This window comes from Peromyscus leucopus, chromosome 2 (assembly GCF_004664715.2).
Source record: "Peromyscus leucopus breed LL Stock chromosome 2, UCI_PerLeu_2.1, whole genome shotgun sequence".
Lineage (NCBI taxonomy): Eukaryota > Metazoa > Chordata > Mammalia > Rodentia > Cricetidae > Peromyscus > Peromyscus leucopus.
Genome location: NC_051064.1, coordinates 135584808 through 135612072, shown reverse-complemented (window position 1 = coordinate 135612072; position 27265 = coordinate 135584808). Strand labels below are relative to the sequence as shown.

At 54.9% G+C, this 27265-nt stretch overlaps 1 protein-coding gene across 2 annotated transcripts; it reads left to right on the top strand.

Moving 5' to 3' along the window:
* The first annotated feature begins 4091 nt into the window (after positions 1-4091).
* Ldlrap1 (low density lipoprotein receptor adaptor protein 1) lies at positions 4092-27159 on the top strand. 2 transcript variants are annotated; one of them, XM_028875469.2, is made up of 9 exons: positions 4092-4262; positions 13810-13952; positions 14996-15108; positions 16662-16776; positions 21519-21591; positions 21916-21999; positions 22645-22775; positions 24376-24407; positions 25458-27159. In XM_028875469.2, exons 1-9 carry the CDS (start codon positions 4178-4180, stop codon positions 25600-25602), a joined length of 921 nt encoding a protein of 306 aa, XP_028731302.1. In that variant the 5' UTR covers positions 4092-4177; the 3' UTR covers positions 25603-27159. The 2 variants fall into 2 exon arrangements, with proteins under 2 accessions (XP_028731302.1, XP_028731300.1); XM_028875467.2 differs by having other exon boundaries at positions 4094-4262; positions 24373-24407.
* The last annotated feature ends 106 nt before the right edge of the window (positions 27160-27265 follow it).

The window sequence follows — 27265 nt, the reverse complement described above, 5'->3', positions numbered from 1 at the left end:
ATGTGTAAATGTGTATGTGTGCACATATGTGCATGTCTTAGGGCAAGAACAGTGGTATAGCTGGGTGGTGGTGGCACATGCCTTTAATCCCAGCACTTGGGAGGCAGAGGCAGGCGGATCTCTGAGTTCAAGGCCAGCTTGGTCTACAGAGTGAGTTCCAGGACAGCCAGGACTGTTACACAGAGAAACCCTGTCTCAGAAAACAAAAACAACAACAATAACAAAAAGCCAGAAAGAACAGTGATATAGGTGTATATATAAGGAGAGGAGGCCATTTAGATGCTCTAGCATAGGTGAGGAAGCCAGGAGTAGCTGGAAGTTTCTAGAAAAGGAAGCACTGTGAGCAGGGAGGGTGGGCCAGGTGAGCAGGTTAGCAGGCAGGCTAAAGGCCAGAGCTGTGTAAAGACAGGATCCCCATGGACTACTGGCTTTCCAGTCACTCAGATCCTTTGTGGTGGCTGGTCTCCACCCAAACAGCAGAACTCTGGTAGCTGAAGTGAAGCCAGCTTGCTCTTGGCTCAGGCCAGGTCAGGCTGGTTCCAGTCTCCAGAGCACTCCCTTCCCCAGAACCTGCTCAAGAACTACAACCACAAGAACCCAGCCACAGAGTGGTTTTTTTTTTTGTTTTTGTTTTTGTTTTTTGAGATAGTTTCTCTGTGGTAACAGCTCTGGCTGTCCTGGAACTCAGTCTGTAGACCAGGCTGGCCTCAAACTCACAGAGATCCACCTGCCTCTGCCTCCTGAGAGCTGGGATTAAAGGCGTGCGCCACCACTATCTGGCTCAGTTTGACATTTTTGAGTAAACCGAGGCCCGAACTATTGAAACGTTTTGCCACAGGCCAAGCTCACACTGGCGTCTTCCAGGCTAATCTGCTCTATCTAGGTGATGGAGGAACAGCAGGTGGGGGGCCGACTCGGGGAGCAAGAAGATGAAAGTTTTTATTACATTTTACTTATTCATGTTCCTGGGGGGGGGCAGCGTGTGCACAACATGGTGTGGATATGGAGGTCAGAGGAAAACTTGGAAAAGCGGATTCTTTCCTTCTAGTATGTGGGTTCTAGGGGTTGAACAGGGCCCCTGGCTTCTCACCCAGACCTCTGCCTCGGTCTCAGTCTCTGCACAGAGATGCTAATGGCCCATCCAGTTTACACCTGCTATCTCACCAGGGGTCCTTGTGAGAACTCCAGAGAAGAGAAGAAGCCATCTGAGTAAAGCGGGAAGCTGCCTGCTCCCCGTGAGAGCATCCCCTTTCCACTTCATTGATTTTTATTACTGAGGGCTTACAGTCATTGTAGAAGTGTTTGTAAAACTAGAACAGATTAAAAAAAAAACAAACAAACAGAGAGTACTTGGCATGGTGGCACATGCTTTTAAACCCAGCACTTAGGAGGCAGAGGCGGGTGGATTTCTATAATTTCAAGGCAAGCCTGGTCTACATAGTGAGTTCGAGGATAGTCAGAGCTACATAGAACTTGTCCCAAAAATATAAATTAAAACAAAACACCCCCCCCAAAAAAAAAAAACAGAGGTCTGGGGATGTAGCTGGTAAGATAGATGCTTGCCTTCGCATGCATGAGGCTCCAGGCTCAATCCACAGCACCACATACACCTAGTGTGCCGGGCATGCCAACGTAAGTCCACTTGGGAGGTGGATGCGGGAGAATTAAGGTCTTCATTAGGTTAGGTAGTGAACTGGAAGCCAGTAGGGAGTTCCATGAAGCCCTATCTAAAAACAAACAACAGCAATAAAACCCCAAACAGAAAAAACACCTGAATGCCTTGTCTTGAGTACTGAGTATGATTTCCCTGCCCCTTTCCTGGAGTTTTAAGCATCCCAGTATTTCAAATGGAAGGCCGAGAGCCCTGGCTGCTGGTCCTAGCCTGCTGTGTGACCTTGGGCAAGTTTCTGCTCCTCTCTGGGCCTTAGCCTCCTCACCTGTGAAATGAGGCTTTGGGCACAGTGACTGCGCTGGAGACCTCTTGCAGCTCTGACCTTCTGTCTCTCCTTCTCTTTCTGGGAGCAGCAGAAGGGCCCCCAGCAGCCTGCCCCTCTGCAGGGGATGCATGCCTGACAGCCCCCAGCAAGTCACCTCCGGAAGGACGCGAAGATGCTAAACAGTCTTTGCTGCCCACACAGGGCTCCCAGGCAGGCCTGATTACCCAGTCCATATGTCTCCCTTGTCAGCCAGACACCACTCTTGGGCTCATGGCCCTGGTCGCTGTTTTCTCTCCAGGCTCCCAAAATCTCTCTGCTGTTCTAGGATCTAGCTGTCCCAGGACAAGAAAGCTAGGGTCTCAGCTCTGTCACCTCCCTACCTACTGCTGCAGCCTTCTGAGGGGACAGATGACCTAGTGTGGTAGAAACTGGACTATCGAGAGAGGGGAAGAGGAGGGTTGGGCAGTCCTTCATGCTGACAGCCTTCCAGCTCCTCTTTTACCTTCCTTAGGCACGTAGGGTCAGAAATGAATAAAAAAAAAAAAACCTATGTGCCCTTGAGGATATGACTTCTAATTCAGAGGGAGTAACGGGACAGCATTACAATGCTCTAAGTTCAACGTTGTGGGAGCCCATAGGGAGACATCTAACCCAGGGGTGTCGGTCCAGGAGGGCTTCCTGAAGGAAGCGAATGGATTTAACTTCTCCAATTCCAGTCCCACAGGACAGCCCTGTGGAAAAGATCTTACTTTCTGCCTCCTTCACAGATGAAGCACAAAACGGCCAGACCATGACCATGACCACCACAAGGACCACTGGCCTCTCACTGAGGCTTCTAACTCTTGGAGAGCCTCAGGTGTGTCTCCCTCCTGCTGTAAGGGAGGCTGTGGCCGGCTGCACTGTGCACTCAAGCTGAGCTGTTGGAACAGACAGTTTAGAAAGCGTGGAACTGTGAGTCAGGCACACGGGAGACACAGCCTGCCTGTCTCCCAGCCAGGAGAGGCCTGCGGGCTTCTGAAACTAGGCAGAGGTCACAGCTGTGAGGCTGAGGCATGGCTTCTGGACGCCAGGTAGTGAGCACCTGCTTTGGATGTCCTCTGCCTGGGACTCCTTTGGGCACAGTCTGACCCAAGGCCCAGGGTTTTATGGTTAGATCTAATTCTTTGTATCTTGGGTTTTTTGAGACAAGATTTTTACTTTGTACCCCTGGATGCCTTGGAACTTGCAGGAATCCTCCTGCCTCAGCTCCCATTACCTAAGTGTTGGGATTACAGGTATGAGCCATCATACCTGGCTCTAGAGTTATTCTAGCTTCCTGGAGTTGGAACAGGTGTGCTGCTTTGGAAGCAGATCAGGGATGGAGCAAGGTTATAGTTTCTGCCCAGGCAGGTGGGGCGGTTTTCTAGAGATAGGCTCATGCTTCATTTGACAAGTAACCTGACTCAGAGAAGGGAAGGACAACCTGGGGTCACAGAGCAAGCCTGAGTCAGAGGCTACTTCTCCAATGCCTCTGAGACTATAGGGAGGGGACAGCTGAGAAATCTGCTAAAGGTGCCCACTATACACTTCCGTTCCTTCCCAGCAAAATCCACAGCCTTCATTCTCTCGTTGGAAGCCTCGTTGCTTTGGTGAGCCTCTCCCTCACATTTATTTAAATTATTTACATTTATTTTGTGTCTGTATACAATGGGGGAGGGCACGTGGGTGCCACAGTGAGCCCCTGGAGGTCAGAGGACAACTTGCAGCGGTTGGTTCTCCTCTTCCACCGTGTGGTCTTTGGGATCCTTATCAAGCTTGGAGCATGTGCCTTTATCCACTGAGCCAGCTCATTCCTATCAACCACTTTTATTTTTGAACAAGACCCTTGACGGCTCTTGCCCTCTCTCTCCCCATCTGTGTAATGGTCTCCAGGTGCCTTTCAGCCGAGCTGTCTAGAAGGCCGTGGGATCCTGTAGCTTCTTGGGACCGGGGAAGGGAGCTGAGCTGGGAGCCTTGGTGGGCACAGCGCGTACGAAGGACCTCACCGCTTTCAGCTACGGAGTCTGGCCCGGGCGGGGAGGGGCGGGGTCGCACTCTGGGGCGTGCCCGGGGGCGTGCCATGGGCGTGGCCTCTATGAGCCCGCCCCCGGACGTCGCGGGGAGGGCGGGGGAGGAGCGCGGCGGGCGCGCGCCGCCTGGCCCGGCGGAAAGTTTTCCTGGAGGAGTTTTGGCGGCGGCGGCGGCGGCGACCGGAGCTGGCCATGGACGCGCTCAAGTCGGCGGGGCGCGCGCTGATCCGGAGCCCCAGTCTGGCCAAGCAGAGCTGGGCGGGCGGCCGGCATCGCAGTGAGTGTGTGCGCCCCTGGTCGGGCCTCCGCGGAGCTCGGGGCCAAGGTGGACCGGGCGGCCTCGTCCCGACCTGCGCGCCTTGGCCCCGGGGGTCATGTCCGGCTGCGTCTGGGGCGGGTCGGCAGGGAGCGGGCGGAACTCCGGGTCCGCAGGTGCGGCGCGGTGAGAACGCCTAGAGCCTCTCCACCAGCTCCAGCGCAACCCACAGGGTCCCCTCTAGACGCTGGGTCCCGCAGGTCCCTGATCCGAGGGGCGAGCTCAGCCCGGGTGCCACCCGAGGTCCTCTCGTCCTCCACTCTGGACGCGCCCAGGTAGCAAGGCTGGCGTCCAGGCTATTTTCAAACCTTGTTTTCCCTTGTACCTTCCCTTGGGGGCTGTCCAAGTCCCTGGGCACCTAGGCAGACTCAGACTAGCTGCCACTTCTCCCGGGTGTCTGGCAGGGCGGAGAGGAGCCTCCCCCAGACACCTCTCGGGTTACTCTCTGGGAGCCGTCACCTGGCACCCTCCCCTAAGGCCTGAGAAACCTAGCTCAGGTCCCTCCCTTTTGGGGAGTCGTTCGTATGGGATCACCCAGGCCTTCCCTTCCTGGTGTGAAGCCAAACCCTGGACTCTGGCACACCCTCACCTGCCACCCACCTGGGGCCCTTCGCCTCTCCCACTGGTAGTACCTGCCCACCCCCCACCCCCGCCCCCAGCTTCTTCCTAGCACCTTGCCTTGCCGGGCTCCACCAGGGGAGCCCGAGTTCCCTGGTCCCTAGAGCGCCAGCGTGTCTGGGCCTAGGGTGCCCGCCCCGGCCCCTCCTCTCTCCCACTGCGGTGCTCCAGCTGTGGGCTCCTCCTAGCCCAGACTGGCATTGGGGACGTGTGCTTGTGCCTGCTGGTGGGGGTGGGGTCAGGGGCCCCTTGGGCAGGGCATGTACCATCTTCCACACTTGCTGACTCCCAAAATAACCCTTCAAAAATTTGTGGGATGTGACCAGGACTTTGGAGCATGACCTTCCCTTCCAGTGGATGAACCCTGTGGTTTTCTCCTGGGACAAGGGAGAAGGGTGGGTAGGGAAGAGGTCTGAAGGGGAGGGAGCCAGGAAGCAGAGATGAATTTGGAGGAGCAGGGTACATTTTGGATGGTGAGGTTTCCCTGCTTGCTCCAGCCAAGGCAAGGCAGGTCACTTATTCTTGATTTTGTTTCCCATCCTGCAAAATGGGGATAAGATTCTTGTGGGGCTGGAGGTGTGTGTGGTGTGTTTGTAGGGTGCTTGCCTGGCTTTCAGGAAGTCCCTTAGTCCTAAGGTCTTGGTTCCATCATCATCATCATCAGCAGCAGCAGCAGCAGCACTTCACAAATTGTTTTGTAGTTGCACATGTCTGTAATCCCAGCACTAGGGAGCTGGAAGCCTGGGGATCAGAAGTTCAAGGTCATGCTGTGCCAAAAAGTGAGTTTGAGGCCAGCCTGGGCTAGGTGTTAGTTAAGTTGTTGCTAATGTATTTTCCAGGTTGGTGGGAAGGTCTCATTATGTAGTCCAGGCTGGCCTGGAACTTGCTATGTAGACCAGGCAGGCTTTGAGCATCTGCCTCCCCCAGTGCTGAGATTAAAGGTGTGCACCACCATGTCCATGTCCTCCTGGCTAAACCTAATTTTTAACCGGGTTTGGCCAGCTCTGAGATGGGGGCCTCAGCTTGTTTGTACCCTGGAGGGAAGCAGAACTCTTCTCCCTTCTTCCTGTTCCTCTCAAAACTCTGAGCTCCTCAGGAGCCTGGCCTGTCTTTGGTTAAGTGTCAAGTTCATAATCTTATTTTACAGAGAAGAGCTTTACTTTCCTGGGACTCTCCTGGGAGTGTCTGTGTGTTTTACTTGCCTAGGGGTGACTTCCATGAATGCTTGCTCCTGCTTTGTCTCTGGTGTTTGGCTTGTGTTAGCTCATTAGCTCCTGGGAGGTGACAAAGTTTGGGAGTCTTATCTTCGAATCCATTTTAGAGATAACGGACCAGGAAGTGAAGTCCATGGCTCCAGGCACAGAACTCATCCTGAGGCAGAGCTTTTCCAGCCTAGGGATTTTAGCCACATACCTTGGGTTTTCTGGCTGTTGGGGGAGCTAGGGACCTCCGCTCCAAGTTTGGCTGGCTGCTCCTAGGACCAATATGGACACAGGTTAGAGGGGAAGGCCTTGGGTGTGCCCAGCATCAAAGGTTGGGACCTAGGCAGTCCTTGGGTCTAGCTTTCATGATCAAAGGCAGAGCCTGTTAGATGGGAAAAAGAGCTTGCTCTCGAGCCCGAGGACCTGAGTTCAATCTCTGGGTCCCAGTTGGTGGAAGAAGAAAATTGATTCCCAAAGGTTGCCCTGTGACCTCTACACGTGCACTCTGGTACACACACACACACACTCCCTCTGCCATATACTTACTAAAGTGTAAAAAAACAAAACAAAACAAAAAAAAAACTCAGAGGGCAGAGCCACTGGCCTGACCTGGAAAGAGGACTCCCCCCTTCTCATGGCCACCTTTCTGGGAATCATAAAGATCTTATCTTGGTGCTGAGAATCAGAATATTCTCCCCAACTCATCTGTATTCTTCCTAAAGGTCCTGGAGCGACTTTGGCCTTGGGATTCCTGTTTGGGTTGTGCTAGCCTGTCAAAGAACCCAAAGAAAAAGGATAACGAAAGACTCTATATGGGGTCTGTTCATATTTACCTATAGGGATGTAAATACTGCTGAGCATAGTCCTTTAATGCACACCTTTAATCCCAGCACTGGGGAGGCAGAGGCAGGTGGATCTCTGAGTTCCTGGCCAGCCTGGTCCACAAGTCGCAGGACAGCCAGAGCCACATAATGGAGAGACTTTGTCTCAGAAACAAAACAAAACAAAAATAAACCAAAACACCAAAAAAACTCAGAATGTCCGTGCCTGAGACAACGGCGGAGACGAGTCTGAGTATGTCTCTGGTAGTGTGAAGTGTGGCGGTTCTCACTTCTGGTGGAGGAAGGGACAGAGGGGAAGGCCACAGATAGTTGGTGGGACTGGCATCGAGTGCTAGAAATGAGATAAAATGGCAGAGGGGCAGCTCTTTCAGATAGGGCAGTGACTGTGTTATTTTAGAAGTAGCAGTTACCACATGGGTCCAAGTGCAGGTTACCTGGGAGGATTTTCCAGGGAAGTATAGTCAGGACAGCTGGGAAGGGAAGGAAGCCCCCAATGTGGACCGTGGGGCAGCCCCTGGGTCTTAGTTCAGAGGGCCCTCGAGGTAGAATTAGCACTGTGCCATCTTGTTCCTGGGTGGCAATGGCTGGAGCAAGACCCACTGGATCTGTGACGTTTGGAGGATGTTGCAGATGGAGCCCATGGGACTCCAGTTTGCGAGGCACCACAGGACACTGGGAACCTCTGGCTGCCAGGCTGCAGGCAGAGCGGCAGGGGCTGGCATCGTGTGTCAGGAAGTGGTCTGTGTGGAGGGGATCAGGGTACTCGGTCCTAGCAGCCACCTCTCTTGAGAAGCTGACCTGGAAGACACAGGTGAGTCCCCGGAGGGAAGAGCCGTGCGAAGGACGTCTGGCTAGTGGAATGGCAGGTCCGAGGGCCGTCGAACTCCAGGCTCCTCGCAGTCTGGTTGCTGAGGGAGGGACAGGATGTTTGAGGAGTCGGGTCACCCACTGTTGACAGGGGTCAGTTCGCTTCTGGGTGATGTGGCCAGTGTCACCCTGCCTTGTGTTGGAAGGGGCTTGGTCGTTGCAGGGTGGGTGTGGGCTTGAGTCTCAGGGCTCTCACTTCGGAGTCTTCGTTGCATTTCTTGCCTGTGGTGCTGTGACCTGGTGACTTCATACATCTCAGTAAGCTGCCACGTGTGCATTAAAGCTCTTTGTGCCCGAGTGGCAGTGGCAGTGGCTGGGACTCACGGGGCTCTTGGTGTTGTTTCAGACAGGGTCGTGAGTGAGCTCATCTGTCCTCATGACAACCCCACGGCGTGGGTACTGTTACCTATGTCACAGCCAGGAAACAGGCGCAGGAAGGTTGAGGGACTGATCTTCTTTCCTTGCCCTAGAGACCTTACCATGTTCTTCTAGTATACGTAAGTATGAGGAAGCTCTGGCTGAGGTCGCAATCACTTAATTATTCACTTTCGACAATGCTCTTGGTGGTTTTAGTTTTTGAAATTGGCTTAGTCTTTGTTTTGTTTTGAGACAGGGTTTCTCTGTGTAGCCCTGGCTGTCCTGGAATGAACTCTGTAGACCAGGCTGGCCTCAAACTCACAGAGATCGGGCCTAACTCTGCCTCCTGTGCTGGGATTGAAGGCGTGCATCAGCTGCCATGCCTGGTTCTTAGTCTGTTCACATTCTGAGACTTTCGCCATGAAAATCCTGAAAGTCCCGCTGAATTTGTCGAAGATTGTCATGTTCCTGGCAGGGAAGAGTTTAGGTCCCCTCCTAGGATGTCCCTGCAGCTTCCAAGACACCCCCACCAGGCCTGGGAACCAGACCGGGTCCCTGGGCAGAGGCTTGTTCTCACTGTACTGTGGCTTGGCTGCAGCTCTGATGTTCAGACATCACCCAGCCAGGTCCTGGTAATGAGGGCCAGGACAGGATGCCCAAGTAGCCCTAACCCCTCTGGGGGCCTTAACAAGAAAGGAGCATGTGGTGCCAGCTGAAGCTAGACCGGACTTGTGGTCTGTCCCCAGTTAACTCCCACAGCAGGTCATCTGTAAAATTACAAAATGAAAATAGCGGAGTCATTACCCACCACAGGGCTGAAAATAACTCCGACTGGAATAAGGCTCAGGGCGCAGGCCTGTATTTGCCCAGGGGCCTCTGGGAGCTCTCCTTGGGAAGGGGTACAGCCCTGGCTCCCTGCTGTTTGTGGTGTCTGGTGGTAGGAGACCACACTGGTCTGTCTGTTTGTCTCAGTGCTCTTTCTTGGGGAAGTTGTGGGTGCCAGGGGCCTCGAAGAACCTCCGTGAAGAGCACGTCACGTGTTCAGAAGCGCAGGAGAGGAGGCTGCCTACAAGGACAGGCAGGCAGCAGCAATGGCCGAAACAGTCAGGGCAGGGGCCCTTCCAGCATGGCGGCCTGGGGAGCGGACTTGAGGACACGTCCTCTGAAGAAAGGCAGGCAGAGGCAGCTGCTGGTCATGGGTGCTGCTGTGGGAGGGATCGGTAGAGCCCTGTTCAAGGCGACAGCCGGAGCCAGCATGGAGCAAGCCTGCAGATACCTGCCCTGGGACCTGGCCCTCAGCCTCCTCCTCCTCCTCTGTCACACTTATCTCATTATCTTAGCCACAGTCTGAACAGCCCTGTGAGCCTCGTACACTCGCTTTCTCTATTTTATCTTCCTTTTGAGACAGCCTCACTATGTCGCCCTGGCTGGCCTGGAACTCACTGTGCAGACCTGGCTGGCCTGAGTCCACAGAGATCCACCTATTGGGATTTGGGGCATGGGCCACCACACTCTCCCTTGATTTATTTATTTTTCATTTTTAACAGTGTGCGTATGTGCGTATGCACATGAGTGCAGGTTCCCTCCCACAGAGGCCAGGCAGATGGAGTCCCCCTCGAGCTGGAGCTGGAAGCATTTGTGAGCTCTCTATCCAGACTTGCTCAGCAGTGCTCCTAACTGCTGAATCTTCTCTCGGCTCCCAGTTCATCGTGATTTACGTTTTTCTTTTCTGAGACAGCCTTGTGTATGCCAGGCTGGCCTCTAACTGGCTGTGTAGCCAAGGATAATCTTTAACTTCCGATCCTGCTGCCTCTACTTCCCAAGTGCTAGGACCATAGGCATGCTCCACCATACCTGCCTTATGGGTACCGGGGTACTGGGGATGGAAACCAGGACTTCATGCATGCTAAGCAAGCACTCTACCAGCCAGACAACACCCCGAACTACTCCCCCTCCCTTTTTTTTTGGTTTTTCTAGACAGGGTTTCTCTCTGTAACAGTCCTGGCTGTCCTGGCACTCACTCTGTAGACCAGGCTGGCCTCAAACTCACAGAGATCCGCCTGCCTCTGCCTCCCAAGTGCTGGGATTAAAGGCGTGTGCCACCACCACCCGGCTACTTTCCCCCATTTTATAGAGGAGGAAACCGAGGCTCATGGAGATCTCAGGGTTATTCAGAGTATCAAACTAAGGCCCTTAGCCACTGGGCTAGCTTGCCTGCCTCTTAGGTGCCCTGGGAGAGGCTGGATGTGTGGATCACTGTGCATCTTTGGCTATGTAGACCAGGCTGGCCCCAAACTCACAGAGATCTGCCTGCCTCTGCTTCCTAAGTGCTGGGATTAAAGGTTTGTTTCTTATAGAAGATCTCAAGGTGTGGTCTAGGCTAGCCTCTAGTTTAGAATCCCCCTGTCTCTTCCTGGGATTGCAGGTGGGCACTGCCATACCTTGCTTGGAAAGAACATTTTGGACATTGAGAAAGTAGATGTTGCACTGTGCGGTAGGAGCTTGTGGTGTGTGTGTGTGTGTGTGTGTGTGTGTGTGTGTGTGTGTGTGTGTTCAGAGAGGAGGGGGGGATCTTTCAAACACCCCAGCCATCACTGTAGGTGTCTCCTCTCTCTGACTTGCTGTGTGGTCTTGCACAGGCCCTGCACCTCTCTGGGCTTCAGTTGAGTCATCTGTCAAGTAAAGGGTTGGGTAGAGAGAGGGTCGCTGAGGCTGGACCTGGTAGCCAGTGTAGAAGTTGGCAGTATTGTAGAAAAGGGTCAGGCCAGGGAAGGAGGAATGTAAAAAAATGTCAAGCATTTGAGGTCAAGGAGGAGAGAATGTTTTGACAGCAAAGAGATCACCAGTGACCTTGGCAGGCTTTGGCCCTCTGGAATGAAGTGAGCGGAAGTGGCTTTGGACAGGGGCCAGGAAAGGGCTGAGCCAGAGGAAATGGGAGAGTGGGACCCAGAGATAGGGGAAGGATGTCTGCCTTAAGGCAGGGATGGATAATGAGAAGAGGTCACTCCTGATTGATTAGTATTGCCTGCCTGAGGCCATAGTGGAGAAACATGGAAGCGCTGCTGTCTGTTAGCAATGTCTGCCAAGGACACAGGCATTGGGCGTGGGGTGTGCCTCAGGTTGGAAGTGGTGGGCTGGGTATCTTGGGCTGTGAAGCAGCAGCATTGGTTATTAGGAAATACTTAAGCACCTCTTCCAACCTTTGACCAAACCAGAGGCCGTTTGCCTTGTGGCAGGTTGTGTGGTCCAGTGATGAGGAGCATGGGCAAGTCAGTGTCTTTTGCACTCCAGTTCCTCAGCTATAGAATGGGCATGAAAGACCTTCAAGGCTGCTGTGCCTACATTGGTTGATATGGTGGCTCTGCTTGTCCTGGAGATAGTACCGTGAGTCCTGGTTTCTTCCAGAACAGGGAGTTGTTCTGGGGTCCTCATCGCCTGACACAGGGACTCTGCTTCCTTTTGGAGGATCTAATGGATGGGATGTGTTGGGCTTTAGGTCATCTCAGTTGGGGTTCAGGAGGCCTGGAGGGCATCTTGTCAATCATAGCAGGGTTTGAGGGTGTTTAGGACATTCCTACACTCAGAAAACATTGAGTGCCAGCTGTGTGTCAGGCTCTGGGTAACCAGTCCGTGAAGAACCCGCTCACCTGGGTCTGAGAGGAGGGGTAATACTTGTGGGTCTCTTCCCATCTCCCACCCCCCAAACGCACAGTTGAGGGACAGCGTCTTCCTCAACACAGACCCTGAGCCGTGAGCCGTGTGAATGAAGTGTTGGAGTCCCTGGAACCCAAGGCTCTGGGACGTGACCAAAGAAAGCAACGGAATCCAGAGAGGGCAGGGACATGGTAGTGTCCCTGGAGCCCAGGATCCCTCCCCTTCCTGACAGTACAGGAGTGTCCTAAGCTTGGATCATGGCCTTCCCATCCTAGCTGGTGGGGAAGGCACGGGACTTGTGTGTGAAATGGGCACAGTTGAGTACCTCCTTTGGGTATAGCATTTGTGGGGTGACAGGAGGGGCCCTAACGGGGCTGTGTGCTCATCCCCCGTGACCTCGTTCTCTCAAGTAAGTGTGGCCCCTTTTCCCACTGTGTGATGGGTGCCCTTAGCCTTGGTTCCAAGGAGGAACTGGGGAATGGCTAAACCTTCCCTGGGGGTCTGTACCCTCCTTTACTCAGCACTCTTTCCTGCATGAGGACCAGGTGAGGCCCTTCCCAACTCTCCCCTGCCCTGTCTTTCAACCCGGTTCTTCTCTCCTCCTTGATGGCATTAGTGATGGCCAGGACATCTTGGAGGACCCTTCCCATGTGCCATGGCTGCAGCCCAGTGACATCATTTAGCTCTAGCCCCAGTCCCCCTTGTGGTGGTATTCTAATTGTACTGAAATGTGATTTTGATTGTATGTTAATAAATAAAGTTACCCAGGGGTCAGAGCTATTAGAGCCATAGCAAGAGTGTGGCGGTGGTGGCGCACGCCTTTAATCCCATAGATCTCTGTGTGTTCAGGGATACAGCCAGCATTGGAGACATATGCCTTTAAGACCTGGGGGACTGTACATACAGACAGTGACGAGGCAGTCACGTGTTTGGGTTTACAACCAATGAGAAGGCAGAACAAAATACTATAAAAAGACGGACAGACAGGATATAGCTCTCTTTCGGGAAGCTGGGACACCGCAGGCGGAAGGGTGAGATTTTAGCTCTGAGCTCTGACTCTCGGCTTTCTCTTTTACATTGGTTCTGTGTTTCTTATTTAATAAGACTGTTGGTTACATCTACACCCCCTCCTTAGGCCTTTATCTTTGCTGGTCCTTACTCCCCAGACTGCCCATCTCTCAAGCAACTGCGGGCTGGGATGTTCCAGCTGGTGGGTCCCTCTGCCTGCATCTACCATGGTGGCTTTTGGCCCGTGCCTTCAACTCTTGAGCCTCAGTTTCCTTAGCTCTAATGTGGGTCTTAGTCAGGGTTTCTATTGCTGCAAAGAGACTCCATGACCACGGCAACTCTTACGAAGAAAACATTTAATTGTGGCTCGCTTACAGTTCGGAGGTTCAACTCATCATCATCTTGGCGGGACATGCAGACAGACATGGCGCTGGAGAGGGAGCTGCTACATGTTGACATGCAGGCCACAGGAAGTAGACTGGGGGTCACACTGAGCGAAGCTTGAGCGGAAGAGACCTCAAAGCCCGCCCCCACAGTGACGCACTTCCTCCAACAAGGCCACACCTCCTAATAGTGCCGCTCCCTATGGGGGCCTTTTTCTTTCACATCACCATAGTGTGATAACCCCCATCTCAAAGACTCAGACTGAGGACTCAGGGAGGAGGTGGGACCATTCGACCTCAGCGTCGACATTGAGATAGCATAGCCAAATCTTGACTCTCTGTGACTTGGTTTGACCTCCTGGGCTTTGGAGCGGCCGTCTGCAGTGTGTGTGACGGGTTGTGGGTGCTCCTAAGGGTGGATGGGGACAGTGTATGTGAAGCTGGTCAGGTTTGTGGGCTGGGAGATGATAGTTAAATAAAGATGGGGTACCCTAGGGCCCTTTGTAGGTGTGCTGAGGAGGCGGGTGGTGAGAGCCAGGCCTGCTCAGCATGCTGAGGGCTGCCCGTCCTGTCTTAGAGTTGCCAGAGAACTGGACGGACACCCGGGAGACCCTGCTGGAGGGCATGGTTTTCAGCCTCAAGTACCTTGGCATGACACTGGTGGAGCGGCCCAAGGGTGAGGAGCTGTCTGCAGCTGCCGTCAAGAGGATCGTGGCCACAGTGAGTGTCCCGACGGGAGGACAGGACCCCAGGCCAGCTCCCCCTGCCCCAGCTGTCCTTGTCCCCAGGTGGGATCTGTATGACGCGGGCTTGAGCCTGGCACACTGAATCTCCTGTGTCCAGCTCAGCCTTTGTATTTGTGGGTAAGAGTCGGTCAGCATCCTCTTCGGGCCACTCTGGCCTTGACGGCTTCCAGCCTTGAGTCCCCACCTCGGGCTCCTGGTGACTCACTAGCTCCAAGGAGGGAAGGAAGTTGTTCCCCATTTCCCAAGTTCTCACTGCTTGGCCCACTAAAGTGTCCTCTCCGTACCTCTGAGTGGGTGTGGGCCCTTTAAGCCGATTCCCTAGGGTGGCCTTGACCTGCGGCTCAGGCCCTGGCATGTGGGTGGAGCGGGTCCCCAGGTCATGGCGCTAGGCTGTGGCAATCTGTGTAGCATTCCTCCCCCTTACATGTCTTCCCGGACAGGGGTGTTGAGCCCCTCCCGTGAGGGCTAGTGCTCACCAGCATCAGGGGCTAGTGGGCAACGGTTGTCTGTCTGTGTCTCAGGAGGCCTGTCCTGGTTTGCTGTCTAGAACACTGACTAAAAAGGAGTTGGGTAGGGAAAGGGGTTGTTTGTCTTAAACTTGCCTCCAGCCCATCGCTGAGGGAAGTCAGGGCAGGAACTGAAGCGGAGACCTGGGTGGAACGAAGCGGGAGGCTGGCTCCTCATGGCTTGCCCAGCCTGCTTTCTTATATTCAGGACCATCTACACAGGGGTAACCCCCCCCCCAGGGGTCCGGGCCCTCCCACATCAATCAATCACCCGGCATTTCCTGCCGCCACAGACCTGCCTACAGGCCAGTCTGGTGGTGGGGTTTTCCTAGTTGAGGCTCCCTCTTCCCAGGTGATTGCCACTCATATCAAGGTGACAAAACTAGCCAGCACGAGGGTGCTGGTTGAGTGTCCACTCCATGGCACCCGTCAGTTGTCTGAGCTGAGGGGCCTTGGCGCAGTGAGGTACAGACCACCAGACAGGGCTCCTCTGACCCCTGTGTGCCCCTAGGCCAAGGCCAGCGGGAAGAAACTGCAGAAGGTAACACTCAAGGTGTCGCCCCGGGGGATCATCCTGACGGACAGCCTCACTAGCCAGCTCATTGAGAACGTGTCCATTTACAGGTACGCTCAGCAGGGAGTGGCCATGAATGATAGGAGTGTGGCCATGCCTGCTCTGCCACTCGGAATGATAGGAGTGGCCTGTCTGAATCTAGGCTCTACAGCTTTCTTTCTGGGGTGCGGGAAACCTCAATTTCCCTCGTCTGTAAAATGGGCTGGGGCCAGGTCCTGCCTCCCTGTGCTGTTAATGTAGTGCCAGGAAGTAACCCACAGCTCCCAGGGACGCTGCGATGGTGGGTACTGCTGTCCCCTAATCAGCCGGCACAGGCTCAGAGGGCCTGTGCTTGGCCACACATAGCTGTGAAACCTGCCTGTTCTTTCTGCCCTGAACACAGTGCTCAGCCCTGGTCATCTGGCTCAGTGTCTCTGAGAGGCCCCATGCAGGATCTGGAGCAGTAATGGAGGTGTCCCTTCTCTGATCCTAGGGAGGTAGGGTCCAGCTCCAGGGGCTTCAGGCTGCCCCTTCGCCAACACTTCGAAGTGCCTGCCAGCTCCTGCCCTCTGGGCACTTCCAGTGTGGAAAGGAATGGAGGGAAGGATGTGGGAGACAGTGTTTCCCAAGAAGGCTGAGAAGAAGGGTGTGCCAGGGGAAACCTGGGAAGACCTCCCAGTGGAGGTGGCCCCTTGCAGGATCTGACTGATAGCTGTCCAGAAGCAAGGGATGGTTAGCAGGAGGCCAGATGCCTAGGATGGAAAAAGCACTTGGGGACATGGCACCCTCTCCTTCCCTTCTGGGGGTGATCAGTGGTGTTACTGAAATGATGTGATGAAAGTTGGGGCTGTATCAGTGAGGGGTGAATCTGCTGAGCTGTGTCCCCTGCCAACAGCCCCGCCCCTGACTGAGTCTCAGGATCAATGGAGGTAGGAAGGACCAGACAGAACAGGTGGTGAGCCTTGGGGCGCTGGGGTTGTGGGCAGAAACCTGCAAGGTCACCTTTAACTGCAGTGGCAGCTGACTCGCCTCCTCTGCACCCACTGGGGCTCCTGGGCGGGTCATCTTCACATAGCCCCAGCCCCAGCCCCACCTCCAGCCACAGTTCCAGGAGGACTCAGTCCTGGTCTCTTGGAGATGGTCCTGGATATCATCTGGTGTCTGGTGGTGAAGAGTACTTGAAATGCAGCAGTAGGCACGGCAGTGCTTCTCCTTCCTGTCAGTTGGCACAGACCCCTCAGGTTGTGGTTGTGAGTTCACACCCTGGCTCTATCAGCAGCGCTGTGTCCCAGACCCCCAGCTCTGAGGATGGCTCAGAGGTTAAACTAGGAAGAATCTGTAGGTCCTTGGTGTGTTGGCTGGTGTGCAGTTGGGCTCAGACGTTCCTGCTCGAGCTGTGGCTCAGTGTGTTGTGGAGAGAAAGAAGAAGGTGCTTCATTCCTTATTCCCCATGTCCCCTGCCCGGCCTGAGTCTCTCTCTGTAGGTGACTCAGGATGCCAAGTCCAGATCTGCAGAGGCTTGCCCTGGTGGAGACCAGGCAGCAGACTCCCTGAGACCCAGGAGAGGCACATCCAGATGTGAGGTGCCACGCAGGCCTGGTGACCCTTCTCACCTGCTTTTCAGGATCTCCTACTGCACCGCAGACAAGATGCACGACAAGGTGTTCGCATACATCGCCCAGAGCCAGCACAGCGAGAGCCTCGAGTGCCACGCCTTCCTCTGCACCAAGCGGAAAGTGGTCAGTGGGCGGGCCGGGCCCGGAGGGGACAGTCACAGGGACTTAAACACAGGAGGAAATCCCCGGGAATCTCAAGTGGGCGTGAGAGTACACTGTGAGGGCTGGAGTCAGAATCAGGCCGAGACCAGCTGGACCGCCTGGCTGTGGGCAATGAGCAGCCCATGTCCCCTGGGCATATTCCTCTCAGTAATGTGATTGCTTGGGTTTGAGGCTGTGACACTCTTGTTATCAGTATAGCCTGGGGTGCAGGCCCTGTAGGAATTAGCTTTGGAGACGGGAATTCCAGAGGGAATCCAGAGGGACCCAGCACAAGGTAGAAGTGAGTCTTCTCTGGACTAGGCTTTCTGGGGTCGCGCAGAGGCCAATGGCTCCTTTGCAGCCTCCTCTGTGCCCATTTTGGAGCTGGGCTTCAAAGCGGGTTCTTAGTTAGTCTCCAGGGCAGTTCCATGAGGTGGGAATGGTTAAGATCTCTGTTGCTTTTCTTTAAGCCTTTTGATTGCACTAGGACACACCCCAGGTGCCAGCAGCCTTGCTCATGATAACACAGCCAGCCAGGTGCAAAGTGAGGCCCTGATCCCACAGTCCCTCACCTCTGCAGGGACTGAGAGCTTCCTGTCCCTGCCTTTGGCCACAGCCGATGGGACTGAGTGACGGAGGCACCGTGGTGCTCTCCAGCCCGTGCTGTGACTGGGGAGCAGCTGGAGCTCTTCTGACCTGGTTGTTGACACCTTGGTTACTGGGACCTTTGAAGATTGAGTGCGAGGAGGCTCCTGGTGGCGTCTGCATCTGCCGACAGCTCAGAGCCTGATCACCAGGCCCATGGTTCTCAGAGGCAAGGAGATGAGACCTTTTCCTTCTCCATCAAAGGACACACGGGAACTCCAGTCTCCGGGGCCCCAGGTTCCTATGGTCAGATGAGTTTCCCAGGGCTGCAGGAATAAATGACAGCATCCCTTCCAGTCCTAGGAAGAGGCTGGACTAGGCCAGTGGGCTTGCATTTCTTCAGCAGCCCTGGAGAGAGCCTTGTCTTCTCTTTCCTACCTCCTAGAGTCCCTTCACAGTCAACCTACAGTCCTGGCCTCACGGAGCCAGCCTTCATTTTCAGAGGCACCTGTGGACCATCTTCCCATAGCGCGTCTCTTAGTCACTGTGAAGAGGCACCATGACCAAGGCAACCCTTAGAAAAGGAAGCATTTGGTTGGGGCCGGCTTACGGTTCAGAGGTTTAGTCCATTATCATGGCGAGGAGCATGGCGGCGTCCAGGCTGACGTGTGCAGGCAGACCCAGGAGCAGTAGTTGAGAGTGAAGTTCTGATCCAAAAGCAGAGAGAACTTCGGGCCTCGTGGGCTTTTGAAACCTCAGAGCCCACCCCCAGTGACATACTTCCTCCAACAGGGCCACGCCTCCAAAGCCTTCTCAAACAGTGCCAGCCCTGGTGACAAAGCATTCAGACACATGGGCCCATTATTCAAACCTCTACACCGTCCATTCTCACACTGCTGTTTCTCACACCTTCCCGCTCAGGTCCCTGTGGTGATAATGGCCACTGGATAATCCAGATTTATCTCCCCATCTCAACACCCTCAATCTAAGCCTGCCTGTGAGGTTTGGTTGCTGTGCACAGGACATTTAGGAGAATGAGAACAGCTGGTATGCTGTGTGGCCATGGGTGAACCCTGTCCGTCTCTGTCAGCAGAATGAGGAGGTCACCTCCTTGGCCCCTAGGATCATTCCAAGGCCCCATTTCTTTTGCATGCCTCACCTCCTTGCAGACTCCATGTTGCCAGTCACCCCTGTGGGATCCTGCAGGGCGCTGAGCAGTGGTGGCTTCTCCCATGACAGCCTGGTTCCCACAGATGGCCGGAGCCTTTGGTGTGAATGAGGCCACATTGACTTCAAACTACAGACTCACTGTGTTCCCACTGTTTGCTCCTTCCTCCTCACTGACCACAGCAGGCAGGGCTGCTGGCCCTAAGTCCTAGCTGCCGTGCGCGCACCGGTGGGAGGGAGGGGCGTGATCACGTGAAGCAGCTCCCTCCGGGATGGGGTTCCGTGCAGAACAGGGAGCAGGCCCAGCCATTCAGAAGGAGGCCTGTGCCAGAGGACTGTCTGTCCACAGCCTGCCCCAGGTTAGAGAGGCATTGCTGAGAAAAGCAGAAGCCATCTACCCCATGGCTGTGGCTAGTGTGGCCTCGTGGGTTGGGGGCAGAGCTCTTGTTGGACACCCAGCCGCTTGTTTCTCTGCGTGACTTGGCTGTGGTCTGTCTTCCACCTATTTCTACCTCTTGTCACCCAGGGTTTCCAAGTCACCCTGGAGTGGTATATGTTCCTCCCAGGGCTTCAAGACCTTAGCTGGGCCCTAAGGCCGTAGTTCAGTGGGCCAACAGTGTGGACAACCTTCAGAGATTCCCTGATTAGCTGAGGGACAAGCCGAGATGGGTGGAGGCCTTGGCTCCGCTCCGCCTTCTATCAGCCGTCTCCAGTTTGTGGACAAGGCTCCGCAGTGTACAATACAGACCTGCTGTGTAGGTCTGTGGGGGAAGGGCTGGATTTGACATTGAGTCCGGGGCTTGGCTCTGAGGTGGAGGTTTTTGGACCTGGAGGTTAGGGAGATGCCCAGAGACTGGAGCCTTAAAGGATGAGTGGAGTAGTGAACAGGAGCGTGCCAGGCTGAGGGCTTAGGGATTGAGTGTGCAAAAGCACAACTTGATTGTGGTGTGCCGGGCCTGTCGGCCTACAGGACCCATGGTGCAAACGTGGCCCTCCCTGAGTCTCCACCTTTCCTTGTTGGCCAAACAAGAAGCTTGGAGAAAGGGGTTCCTTCTGGGGTCCCCCACAATGCAGCCCAAGGACCCCCTTTCCTGGTCTTGTTGGAGCATGATCAGAAGGTCACTGCAAGGAAGCGGTTCCTATGCTCATGGGAGAGGCCTCGGCTTAGCAAACACAGCCTCTGTGATCAGAAGCGGAGGTGGAGGAGGCTGGGCTCCCCATGTGGGCGTGGGAGACCCCGGTTCTGTCCGGCAGAGGTGACAGGGCTGTTTCCTTCACGTGGACCTTGGTGTTCTGGAGGGATCTTTGCGTAGAGATTAGTATGGGAGCCAGGGAAGCGCCAGCAGGGTTGATGGTGAGCACAGGGCCTGTTTGGGCTGCCCGTCTGGCCCTCCTTGACTTCCTGATATAGCCTGCTTAGACAGAACAAGATAGGGACATGGACAGCTGGACCAAGAGGAAGCTTCTGGGTCATAACACAGATCCCCAGCAGAATCCCAGGAGGGCCGTGCAGTGGCCCGGGGAATGTAAGTCTTCCTGCTGAGTGTTCCTGTGACTCATACTGCTGGGGGTCCCTGGGGAAGCAGCCCGCCCCGAGGCCTTCCCAGCCCAGATCTGCGGTCACCTGCACACGGTGCTTCACATCTCTGCTCGGGTTACATGTTTATTACGACTTACTGTACAGGACACCAGGACAGAGGGGCAGGATGTATGTAAACAGAATAAACCCCTGTCCTAGGTTCCTGCAGCAGACATAATGGTGTTTCCGTGGTCCTGCCACATGGGTGACCAGCCCTTGCTCCAGAGCATGGTGATCTGCCTTGGCTGGTAATTAGCCCATATTTTTAGTTCATGGGCAATTCTCAATGGTAACTGGGTCTATTAAACTTGATTCAGACGTGACAGCTTAAATTGTAAACAGCTGTGAAGACTTTCATACTTAATTACCATATTTAAGTTTTACCATAAAGCAGCCTCACTTCCATCAAAAATGTAAATGACGGAGACATTCAAATGAGGTTTTATACTTCGTGAAGTTTAATTGGCGCAGATCAGTCAGTTTGGAGATTTTGAATTTTTTTTAAAGAGTTTTGAAGGCGGTGGCCCCAGATTTATTTCTCAATTGAATTGTCTGGTGAAGGCTGCTTAAGCCTGAACTTGTCTGCAATTGACTGTCTGCTTACACTCCGAGCTCTGGGCTGGGTACCCCAGGATTGGGCTGACAGGAGACCGTAGCAGATCTGTGTGACAATCGGGACCTGAGACGCCATCGCTGCCACCTGAGGGCTCTATCTGAGCTGTGGCACCTCTCTTGCTTGTAAGGAAGCATTCCCACAGGGATGGAAGCATGTGAGCTAGGGACACGTCCATCAGCAGATTCCAGAGGGGGGTGCGCGGGGCTGTGGAGCCCCGTGCTGGTGACGAGAGAGAGGGGGTTTGAAGTGGGAGCCAGGGCATCTGCTCATAGGCTGGCCACAGTGCTGGATGGCTTTTCTTCCTTAGCATCACTGACATCTTGATTCTGCCACCCCCCACCTCGCTGGGGAGTCGGTTAGCAGCTGCTGGCCCCCTCAGCGCCCTGTGGTTCTGACAGTGTGGTCCCTGTTCAGGCATGGCTAGGCCCTTCCACTCCTGGCTTCTGAGTGGAGGGAATCCTCCGACAACCCAGGAGGGATTCCCGGAAGAAGTAGTCCTCACAGTTGGTTTAGGTATGCCTGAAGGGAAGGAAAAGGGAGAGATGACCATTGTAGGAGGCACTGGACAGGGGGTGCTGCATTGGGCCCCAGCTGCCTCTCTAGAGTGTGGCCTCTTCGTGCCCCAGGCTGCTGTGGGAAATGGAGGAGCTAGGCCTCTCCCTCCTCCCCTGGGCCTTCCAGAGCCTGTCACGGGGTGGGCGCCCCGGCCCTCCAGTTCGTACTTGCTTTTGCTGGCTGACACTGTGCCCATCCCCACCCTCACTTCCTGTTTTTCAGGCACAAGCCGTCACCCTCACTGTAGCCCAGGCCTTCAAAGTTGCCTTTGAGTTTTGGCAGGTGTCCAAGGAAGGTGAGTCTCTCCTCCTGGGCATCGTGAGTGATGTGAACAGGGTGGATACAGGCCCGAAGTCAGGCCTGGGCCTCATCTCCTACTGGGCTGGTGGTCTTGAACAGGTCATCTTACCTCTCTCTCTAAGACTCAGTTTCCCCATCTGGACAAAGGCCATCTTCCCTCTTCTTCAGAGTGTTCAGGCTTAAGTGAACTCGGGAAGGTGTCCTTCCTCCTGGTGGAGCCCCATACTGCCCAGGTGCCCCGAGCCTGCTGTCTCCCCAGTGGCTCATGGAGACAGCGTCTGTATTTAGGGCCTCAGTGTGTCGTGCCTTCATCCCACAGAGAAAGAGAAGAGGGAGAAAGCCAACCAGGAGGGAGGCGACGCCTCAGGGACCCGATGTGACGGCACCTCCTCATTGAAAAGCTGTGAGTCTTGGCCCTGTGCCTGCCCGTGGTCCAGGGCTTCCCTCCCGAGCTCTCGCTGTTCGCCCTGTTGTGTTAAATCAGCAGTGCATGTGCCTTGTGAGAAGATGCTGTTCTGACGCACACTTATCCGGGCATGTCCCCGCATACACGCGTCCACTTGTATGTGCTCCTGTGTGCTTTACAGCCTGTTAGACATCCCAGCCTACTTGGTGTACTTTCGTTTGTTTTCGGTTTTCAAGACTCAGTTTCTCTGTGAAGCCCTGGCTGTCCTGGAATTCATTCTGTAGAACTCCCTGCCTCTGCCTCCCAAATGCTGGGATTAAAAGTGTGCGCCACCACCGCCCGGCCTACTTGGTGCGCTTTTAAACATTCAGTTTATGTTATGACTATGCAGGCTCCAGGGTCTGCCCTCAGGAGCCACAGGCTCTCCCCTGTGGGCAACTGTCCTGTAGCTGGGGATGGGTAGTGGGTGGGTGGGGGGCGTCAAAAGGGGGCTCCGGATGATCAAGGTCTGTCCTACGTCTGGACAAGGTCGGAGTCCCAGAGCTGGTCAGGACTGGTGTAGTCAGGGGTACTGGAATGTGTCTGCGGAAGAGGCTAGAGGAGATGTATGTCCTCCTGATACCCCCAACTGACCCCTCTTAGTGGTTGCCACTGGAAACCTGCTGGATCTGGAGGAGGTAGCTAAGGCCCCGTTGTCTACAGTCACCGCTAATACCAACAACATGGACGAGACACTGCGGCCTCCAGTCTTGGGCAACAACAGTGTTGTCTGGGTGAGTAGTTATGAGGCCCGGGCATGGTGTTTGGATCCCCTGAGTTTTAGCCAGGTCTCCGAACAAGCCTGAAGTGGTTCCCAGACCCAGGCTCTGACACCGTGACTTATGGGCCTCTGGCAGGACCAGACCCAGCCCATCAGGCCCTGGGTGGAGTAGCTGAACAATGTCCCCTCTGAGCTCAGGGTTGTGTCCCCAGCAGGCCTGGTTCCCAGCACGGCCATCTCCTCACAGGACTCAGCTCTGAATCTGGGTGTCTGGCTCTTCCCTCTCTGAGCAGCAAAGGCTCCCTTGTTAGGCATGGCAGCTTTGTGCCTGGTACCCCTCCCGTCTCAACTGTCTGAATGCATACCCAGGCTCAGGCTGCAGGCTCTCAGGTCTCACAGCCAGTGCCTGACCTCTGGATCAGCCTTTTTACTCCCTCAGCGACGACACCGACCTTCCGCAGCATCTCCCAGAGGAACCTGAGTGGCCTTTAATTTCAGTTTTCATCGGGAGGTGGCTGACTTCAAACTACATTACAAAAATAGCACCAAGATTCCCGGGCCCCGTAGACTCTTCAGATGTTAGCATCCTCATGAGCACATGACAGTGACCGATGGGACCACGCTCTCGCATCTGCAGAATGACACCCTGTGCTTGTCATAGCTCCCTCCTTTCTTTTTCTTTCTTTTTTTCCTTTTTCCTTTTTATTGTTGTTGTTTGGGGTTTTTTGGTTTTGTTTGGTTTTGTTTTAAGATAAGGTTTCTCTGTGTAGCCCTGGCTGTCCTGGAACTCACTCTCTAGACCAGGGCTGGCCTCGAACTCAGAGATCCACCTGCCTCTCTAGGAAGGACACCAACCTTCCACGGCTTGGGACCCCAAGCCTGTGCCACAGGCCAGTTTCTCTCTTCACACGATGGCATGATGGGACTCCTGACAACTGTCAGGTCACCTCTGTTGGGATCACCCTGGGTATCTCTTGTACCTGTCTGTTGCTGCCTAGTCCCATGCCATTGCCATGTGTCCTAAAGGCCTGGAGGGGTTCACATAGCACTTAGCCCCTAAGGCTGAGAGGTCCTAATATCAGTTACCCTGCACTAGCCCAGGACTGTGGCTGGCAGTGGGCATGAATGGGGTGCAGACAAACCTTCTCTGTGCTTCCCTTTGGGGCTGGAAAGCTGTGGAAATCATGTCCCCCAGTTTACAGAAGGAAAAGCTAAGTCTCAGAGGAGCTGTGACTTATCCGGGTCGCTTTAGGTCCAGAGGCCTCAGACATGCCTTTTCTTTTTCTTTCTGTTTTTGAGGGGTGGAGTGGAGCAGGGGGTTCTGAGACAGGCTTTCTCTGTGTAGCCTTGGCTGTTCTGGAACTCTCTCTGTAGACACTGGCCTCAAATTCAGAGATCCACCTCCCAAGTACTGGATGAAAGGTGTATGCCACTCCTGCCTAGCTGAGACATGCCTTTTCTTGTCCTGGGCCCCAGCTTTGGGTCCGTGGGCATGAGGAGTGCCTTTGCTAGGCACCTCCTCCCAACACATATACAGGTCCTGGGTTCCTGTAGCTCCCTTGGGGACCATGGCCCCGCTCAGAATTCTTACTTCTTTCTCTGTTTCTAAGGAGCTGGATGATGGCCTGGATGAAGCATTTTCAAGGTAACACTCTGAGGGCCTGTGCTGGGGATGTGTGTGGGCCTCAGGCTGGACCTGGCTGCTCTTTACCCTCAGGCCTTTGTCCTGACTGAGAACTGGAGCCCTCTAGCTGCCTGCACAGCAATTCTTGAGTTCCTCCAGGGACAGGGAGCTTTCTACTTAGGCAGGAAGCTCTTGCAGGGTGGCTCCTGTGTGAGAATGCTTTGTGTGGCAGGAGCAGCTTGTCATTTTGCAACATGTTGTGAAGAAGCCCGCAGGCGAGGACTGGCCACTTGGGGTTCCGAGTACCGAGTCTGGGTCCTCAGGCCTCCCTTGTCTCCTTTGGATGTGGGGCACTGTCAGAGGCCGCCTGCCTCAGGGCTTTCCTTAGGGTTAGCGCCTTTGCCCTCTGGCCTTCCCCCTCCCTCTACCCCCGGATGTAGCCAGGGTGGGCACCAGGTGAGGCCCTTCTCAAGGAGGCAGCCCTTCCCCCACCTTCCCTGCTTCTGTGGCCAATTCCACCCACATCTGGAAAACAGTGGTCATCTGCTTTCCAGAATGTTCAGTGGTCGCGGGTCCTCACTAACCACCTCAAACAGATCCCTGTGTAGTGTGATCCCTTGGCCCAGACCGGCCCCCTGTCTGCTGAACCTGACCATGAAACACCCCTTTTAACCATCAGCTCACAGTCCTGGCCCCGGGGACTGCTGTCAGAGGCCTTCCTCCAGGCGTTCACACACCCCAGGAGCCCCTCCTGAGGACAGGGCTGCCCTTCCAGGTTCTTCTGGACATTAGGCTTGTCTCCTTGTGTGACTATTGGGAAGCACATGCTGACCCTGGTTACGCCAAGTGTCATCTCATGGCCGAACACTTCCTGCCCACAGCTGGCCTTTGTTAGAGTAGGGTATCATGGCCTGCCTCGGGGCTCTGACCCTCTTGGGCCTCCTGTTGTCAGGGGCTCTAGCTCTCCTGCTGAGCTTTGAGTCTGGCCTTTCCCCACTCACGTCCTGTTGCTGTTCCTTGCCCCTGCCAGCCCCTCACCTGTTGCCTGGCTCACACCACCTTGTCTTCCAGGCTGGCACAGTCACGGACGAACCCTCAAGTCCTGGACACTGGACTCTCAGCACAGGACATCCAGTATGCGCAGTGCTTGTCGCCCACCGACTGGGACAAGCCTGACAGCGGTGGCATCGATCAGGATGACTTCTTCAACTTCTGAGGGCCTGGGACCGGCAGGACACACTGGCCTTGACACGTGATGGACCAAAAGCCACCTGCGCCCGGGCGGCCGTCTCCAGGAGCCGCCGTGAGCTGCAGTCATCAGGGAGAGGGCGGAAAGGGCCGGGACTGTGCAGTCAGTGACTCCTGGTCTATACTCGAAAACCAGGTTTCCTTCTGTCAGGCGCCCACGGTGTGGGCAGGGCAGGGCCTCCTGGTGCCCTCCTGCTGTGGGGGTCAAGACAGTGACCAAAGCATCCCATGCTCCTCTTCTCCTCAGGCAGTGAGAGCCTGTCGTTCTTTGTGCACTGGAGGGGACATGGCCTTTAGGGGAGCTGGGGCCCTCGAGTTCAGCTTCTTTGGGGCAGCCCCTGACCAAAGACACCTAGCTCTGCACTTTAACTCTCACAGAACGGACATGGTTTGAGGTCCTGGCCGGTGCTGTGGGAATAGAGCTTGCCTCCTGCCCTCCCTCCACACGGGCCACCGTCCCCAAGGTGCGAGGACCCAGCGTGCCGGCTGCCTAGACCTCCAGTCCCACTGCAGCTGTGGGGATCGCCTCTGTGGCTCCCCAGCAGACAAAGCTGGGCCTGCTCTTCTGTTTCGTCTGTGTGTCTGTCCTTGTGTGTGCCCCATCTTCTGCCCGCCCCCCTCCAATTCCTGGGACGATACCAAAGCCTAGCACTAGGTTGTGGCAGAATATTTTTCATCCACTTTACAGATAAGGAAACTGAGGCAATACATGTTGGGGGGGTCGAGTTGAGAATGGAACCCAGGTCTGATACCAAAGCTGCTGTCTGTGCCGCCCACCTCTCACAGCCCACGCCTCCCTTCTCTCGAGCTTTGTTGTCCTCCCAGGAACCAAAAAGCCCCAGCTATTTTCTGACCAAAATGTGTTTCATAACAAACCATCTGGTGCCTTTCCACACAGCGCTGGCTCGGGCCTCCGTGCCCTGCTAGCTGCCACGCTGCCGACTTCCGGGGAGATGTGTTTTGAAGTCTGTCGATTCCACGGGTGAAACGGAATCCTCCAGAAGCATCTTCCTGATGTTGCAGCCCCAGTGGTCCCCCCACCCCCACCCCACCCGGTGGTCGCGCAGTCCAGTGGTGAGCTGTTTTAATCTCGCTGGTCCCATGGGCTCTGGCATCCTGAATCTCAGCCAAGCCACAAGTATCTTTGCATCACTAGGAGCCCCCAGTGGCCAAGCTTATGAGAGCAGGTCTCAGTAGCCCCAGGAAAACCACATCAGCATGACTAGTTCCCAGCTCTGGGTGGCTGAGTCAGATCCTTGCCTTAAGGAAGGCACTTGGAGAATCCTCACTAGAACAAGGGTAGCTCCTTTTCCCTGGCCAGCTCCAGGGTCCTGAGTGCGAAGGACTGCTGTGGTGTTGGGGGTGCTGTGGTCTTGACAGGCTGTACACTTCCTGTTCCTGCTGGGTGAGGCTGGAAAGGCGTTCTGAGGAAGAAACAATAAATGTTCCTTTTTTTACGTGTAAGCACCTCTCGGGGGTATTGCTGGTGAGGAAGAAACAATAAATGTTCCCTTTTTATGTATAAGCATCACTCCGCTCGGGGTTATTGCTGGTGACGAGGGGCAGTGTCGTGGCTCGTGCCCTTTGGTGATGTGAGCAAGTGTGTCCAGAGACTGGGGTAGGCCACGTGT